The sequence below is a fragment of the Mus caroli genome, chromosome 2 (assembly GCF_900094665.2).
Source record: "Mus caroli chromosome 2, CAROLI_EIJ_v1.1, whole genome shotgun sequence".
Taxonomy (NCBI): Eukaryota; Metazoa; Chordata; class Mammalia; order Rodentia; family Muridae; genus Mus; species Mus caroli.
This window is the reverse complement of record NC_034571.1, coordinates 159,379,310-159,385,604: the sequence shown is the minus strand read 5'-3', so window position 1 is coordinate 159,385,604 and position 6,295 is coordinate 159,379,310. Positions and strand designations below refer to the sequence as shown.

The 6,295-nt window shown below is 50.3% G+C and overlaps 1 protein-coding gene across 1 annotated transcript in view; it reads right to left on the bottom strand.

The window, feature by feature from the left end:
* Positions 1-6,295, bottom strand: part of Slc9a8 (solute carrier family 9 member A8) — a 56,247-nt gene that overhangs the window by 13,961 nt on the left and 35,991 nt on the right. Inside the window, exon 10 of the mRNA XM_021154810.2 lies at positions 4,640-4,745. Coding sequence (XP_021010469.1) covers positions 4,640-4,745 — 106 coding nt within the window. The remainder of the gene's footprint in view (positions 1-4,639; positions 4,746-6,295) is intronic.

Genomic DNA, 6,295 nt, shown 5'->3' with positions numbered 1-6,295 from the left:
GGATGGTTGCGAGCCACCATGTGGTTGCTGGGATTTGAACTCTGGACCTTTGGAAGAGCAGTCGGGTGCTCTTACCCACTGAGCCATCTCACCAGCCCTGGTTTTGGTTTTTCGAGACAGGGTTTCTCTGTGTAGCCCTGGCTGTCCTCAAACTCAGAAATCCGCCTGCCTCTGCCTCCCAACTGCTGGGATTAAAGGCATGCGCCACCATGCCCGGCTAAAATCCAATTTTATAAGCCAAGCTTTAATTCACTACCATCATTTTGAAGAAACAGTTTCACTGGCTAACTGCACCTGTACAAAGGGAGTGTCACACACTAGCCTCTGAGCTGATCATATGCAAGGCCCTGCAAAACAGGCCACCTAGTCTTTGAAATCCCCACAGGGCTCTGCCGTGTACATGACAGAGGACTGGAATGTTCTCTATTTTATGGTCATAACCAACCATAAAATGTTTCATGGTATGGTAATTATCTGACCATAAACCTTTAACATGCACCTTTTCCATGATTGTAAAAATAACTGAAAAATTCTGCTTTTTTAGCTCCTGGTTTCCGACACCATAACATTTGACTCCTAGCACCAACATGGTAGCTAACAATGACACACAACTCCCAGGCACTTTGTGGCACGCAATCATATACAAAAAAATATGTCTACCCAGGCAGGGTAGCAAGCACCTTTAGTCCCAGCACTTGGGAGACAGGCAGGTAGATCTGTGATGAGTTTCAGGTCAGAGCTACATAATACAGACTATTCTCCAAACGCAAAACAAACCTAAAAAAAAAAAAATCTAAAAAAAAAAGAATGACAGCAGACAAACATGCAGCTCTGGTAAGGCATGTTGAGCATGTTCAAGGCCCTGGCTGGAGCCCCAGGCCTGATGCCCAGTGCTGTACAGCAACCACCAGCAAGAAGCACCCATGGACCAGGAGGGAGGATGTAGTCGGGAGTGGTCTTGGGCTTAGGTCTAAGAACCACCAACATCCTTCTCATCTTGATGCAGTGTTAACCAGAGGATCCCAGGCTACAATGCTGTCACCAGCCAGACTACCACTGCAGCCACCCTACAAAGAGAGATGCTGCTACGACTGGCAGGAGGGACTATAAATACTTGTTCCTGAGACCAAAGGCTCAGGAAGCAACTTAGCCTGACACTGAAGTGTGGAAATTCCTGAGGTCTGTCCCAGGACAGCGCTGCTCAAATCCAGCAGGGGGCAGTGTGGCCAAAGGGTTTTAGGTGTCCAAGATGCACTGGCCAGGGGGTAAGAAGACCAAGAACACTTGATATAGAGGTGGCTCTTTGTTAGGCCGCTGCAGCCCTGCTGGACAGGTCCAGCTTCACTTCTGAGAAGATAGGAATTTGTTTCTTACCAAAATCTTGTAAACTTCTGCAAGTGACCGATGCAAACGGTCCATTCCCCGTGGATGAGCACACGGATGCTGAGTCTGACTGTGCACTTGACTCTGAATGCTGGAATGACCCAGACGTGCTTCACCATGGCCAAGGAAAGTGTGGGCACTTGACCAGGTCCGGAGCGACAGGAGAGCTCAGATGAGCACTCCAAGGGGTTCCTCGGGAGTCTGCCCACGAAGCCTCTCCTCCCCACACAGGCCACCCTACTCTGACACTCAGACTCACCTACTGTAACCACCACCTGTACACAGACATCAGAGAGAGGGAATGGGGCTACAGGGGCTCACTTTCGGGAGGATACATGGATTAGATAGACACAAAAAATACCATGTTTTTAAAAAATCTTTTTGAAGTTTATATGCCCATGATCTGCTGGAGAAGCAGATAGAGCTGATCTTTTTTGTTTGGTTGGTTTAGTTTTCTCTGTGTAGCCCTGGCTGTCCTGGAATTCAGAGATCCTCCTGTCTCCGCCTCCCCTCACTGCTCACCCCAGCAGAACTAGTCACTGTCAAACACTCAGCAGTTCCTAACAAAGTGAAACCTAACCTAGTAACCTTACCTAACCTAGTAACCTTACCTAACCTAGTAATCTTACCTAACCTAGTAACTGGTCACCTAACCTAGTAACCTTACAGTAGTCACCCACACAAAGCTTTGTGAACGTTCACAGGCCAAAGGTAGAAAAGTCTCATCAGCCCTGGGACGGAGAGACCCTGGGACAGTGAGATGGTAGTGCTTCGTGCCACCACTGTCAGACAGAATCAGGTACCAGTCATTGTATGTCACATGACTTTTAGTGACATCTAGAAATAACCACTAATAATGCAGCTCATGGTGACCAAAGAAGACACAGTATGGGGCAAGGCCTCCTCTACGAACCCAGCCAGGAGCAGATGGCTGCACACACCTGTCACACACAACTCAACAGAATGCCCTACACAGATGACTGTAGGGACGTTGGCCTCACTGCAGTTTAAAGGAGAAGCCTCTCCATGGCAGAGGCCAGCCTATGTGGTGCTTCTCCTCCTCAGCAGGTGAGGGTGAGGAACTGGTGTCAAGAAGAGCCCTCCTCATTCAGCTGTCCCTGCACATGGGGACAAGGCATGAGGCTTGCTCTGAATCTGCACAGAGCCTCCACATCCAGCCTCATAACTTGACAAACAGTGTCACAGGATCCATACCACTTGGGGCAAAAAGCTGACAGGAAGGGGCTACTGACTGAGCCCAGAGGATGAAAGGTCCTGGGAGCCAGTGCTTGGTGGGCAGCCCCTCCACCTCTCCAGAACATCCAAGGTATCTGCAGCTAGGAGCCCAGGAAGCCAGGGTGTGAATCTTACAAGCTCTCTACCTGCCTAACAACTTTGAATAAGGAGTCCGCCGGGTGCCCACTCCAGGGGATGTCGAGGTTAAGCCTGTGTGATAGCCAGGTGAGTGGCACATGTCTGCCATCTCAGCCAAGGAGACAGAAGCAGGGGATTTCAAGCTCAAAACTAGCCTGGGCTACCTAGTGAAATTCCCATCTTGTAAAATCAAAACAAACAACGCATTTTAGTGTGTCTAAGAAGCACCCGCTATAAACCAGGCAGTGGTGGCACACGCTTTTAATCCCAGCACTTTGGAGGCAGAGGCAGGCGGATTTCTGCGTTCCAGGTCAGCCTGGTTTTCACAGTGAGTTCCAGGACAGCCAGGGCTATACAGAGAAACCCTGTCTCAAAAACAAAACAAAACAAAACAAAAACAACCTCCCCCCCAAACAAAACAACAACAACAAACCACACAAATAAAAAGAAGACCCGTGTCATGGTTTGTATATTCTTGGATCAGGGAGTGGCACCATTTGTAGGTGTGGCCTCGCTGGAATAGGTGTGACCTGGTTGGAATAGGTGTGTCACTGTGCGTGTGGGCGTAAGACCCTTACCCTAGGTGCCTGGAAGTCAGTCTTCCACTAGCAGCCTTTGGATGAGGGCATAGAACTCTCAGCTCCTCCTGCGCCATGCCTGCCTAGATGCAGCCATGCTCCCACCTTGATGATAATGGACTGAACCTCTGAACCTGTAAGCCAGCCCCAATTAAATGTTATTTTTTATAAGACTTGCCTTGGTCATGGTGTCTGTTCACAGCAGTAAAACCCTAACTAAGATACCCCACTATAGTACGGAGCAACTCCGTTTTGCTGCAGTGTGTGATTTCCTGGCTGGAGGGAGATGGGTTAAGCAGGCTCTGAACATCAGCTCAGGAGTCGGTACATTACTGTCCCAATTCCAGCTGGGACAGCAGCACGTGTGTCCTTGTTTTGTTTCTGTGCTGTGTCCACTGTACACATCCATGAGTGTCCACACATGCACGTGTGTGTGTGTGTGTGTGTGTGTGTGTGTGTGTGCGCGCGCGCGCGCGCGCAAGTGGAGGTTGACAGCAGGTGTCCTCCTCTATTGGTCTCATTTTTTGCTTGTTTTTGTTTTTTCGAGACAGGGTTTCTCTGTGTAGCCCTGGCTGTCCTGGAACTCACTCTGTAGACCAGGCTGGCCTCGAACTCAGAAATCCACCTGCCTCTGCCTCCCGAGTGCTGGGATTAAAGGCGTGCGCCACCACGCCCGGTTTGATCTCATTTTTAAGGCAAGGTCTCTCACTGAACCTGTAGTTCAATTCTGCTAGACTGGCTGGCCAGCCATCCCCCTGCCTCAGCACCTAGTACTGGGATTATGGACACAGGCATGCCCCACACTCAGCTTTTTCTTGAGCAGTGTGGTCCAGGCTCACTCTTCCTCCTCTCAGTCTTTGCTTTACCACAGAGCTGTCTTTCTAGCCTCTGCCTTTAAAACAGATCGCATTTATCTACTTATCTGGCTGTCGTGTGTGTGCGTGTGTGTGTGTGTGTGTGTGTGTGTGTGATGGGACAGATTTCGGGATCAAAGTAAGGCCATGGGTCTCGGTAGCAAACGCCGTCCCTGGTTAAAGCACCTCAGGAGTGTGATTTTGTTTCTAAGGCAGAAAGCTCATAGTCTGGGCTGAACTTGACTGTGTTCAGTGGTGGAGGATGAGCCTGAACTCCTGACCTTCTGCCTGCACCTCAACTCCTTAGCCCTGTTGGGCACTGTACCTACTCTTTGTCAACCTCAGGTTTTCTTGTGGTAAAACAGGAGCATCACAGCACCTGTCTCTGCCAAGAGAAAGCAACTCACATGACAAGACCTCTACTGAGTGCCCATGCTGGGTACTCCTTACCTGAGAGTGAGATTCCTTCTGCCAGCCCGTATGGCAGGTAAGCAAAAATGATCATCATGCCAAACTCCAGGGAAGGCGTTTTCCTCAGGTCAATGTGCTTCAACACATGGCCAGGTGTCAAGGAGAAAGGATGAAGGGCACTGGATAGGCATGTGGCAAAGCAACGGGGTGGGGGGTGGGGTGGTGCCAAAAATGAAGCTGACTGGGGCGTGGTTACAGTGGGCATTTCTCAGTAAGAGTTCTCTTTATAGAAATGAGAATCTGACAAGATATTCAAAAATGCTGACTCTGAGACTGGGGCTGCAGGCACAGGTCACTCCACTGCCTGCTCTCAGGGACTCACCATCCTGCTCAATGGCCTGTCTTTTCTGACCCTTCACAACACCATACTCATGCCCCTGCCCTGGGAACAAAGAGCCCACATTCCCAGGCCCCAACTAGAGCTGAGTTTCCATGTCCCTGCCTCATTACAATGCATGCTCCTTGAAGGCAGCCAAGTTTCCCAGCATCATGGACTGTAGCATATGCCCTTCCCCACACTTCTGCTGCCTCTTTCCTTCTTTGTGGAGGTGGGGGGTGGGGCACCCTCCACACACATTTTGCCTCTCTCTCAGACAGGATCTTGCTGTGTGGCCCTGTTGACCTCAAACTTGTGGAATCCTGCCTTGGTCTCCCAATTGCTAGGGTTACAGGCATGCACTTCTATCTCTGACATGTTTTTTATGAGTGTGAGCAGTTTGCCTACATGCCCTATACCACATATGCCCAGTGCCCACAGCGGTCGACCTGAGTTTCCTGTGGGTACAGGGAACTGAATCTGGGTCCTCTCTAATGCAGCCAGTGCTCTTAACTGCTGACCTAAAGTCTGGAGAATGTCACATTGAGTGTCCTCCGCACTCTAATGTTGGGACAGCTGCTGTGGACTGACTCTATGCCTTCAGCCTGCGGCCAGAGGAGAAGGGCAGGAAGCATGTCTGGAACCAGGCGACAGTGTCCCAGCTGAGTGAGAGACAAGCTGTGCCAGAAGGGCCATGGAGCCATTTTGGGGACATGGGCCGGAATGCTGCAGAACAGCTCTGGAGTTTGTCCTACTTCTATGTGATAAACTGTCAGCAGCAGTAAGGGTCACACTGCTTTATGGAGCCCTTAACTAGGAGGCAGCACACACACTACAAGCAGTGTGACAACCTCCCTGAGAGCCCTTCCCATCCTTCCAGGGTGGGGACGAACGGAGGGGAGGAGCTTTCAGAGCTGACTCTGGGTAAGAGCCAGCCCACTGAGCTCAGTTCCTAGCGCCCAGGACAGGCAACTCACTCACGGCATAACCTTGGCTGTCCTGGAACTTAACTCACAGAGATTAAAGGGTGTAAAGCTGTGTGCCACCACACCCAGCTTCCCCATGGCCTCTCTGGACACTGCATACACATGCACACACCCTCTCCCCAGTTAAAGTAAATCTAAAATAGTTTCTAAGAAAATTCCCAATTTTCTGGATGTGAAAACCAGGTCAGCAATGGAATGGCGTCATCTGGACATGGTTCTCATCTCTCGGCAGCAGAGGCCAGGTCAACCCTGCCACCTAACAGTGTGCCTTTGAACATGGCATTCTTGCCACTCTCCTAGCACTCAGGAGGCAGGAAAAATTGGATCCATTTG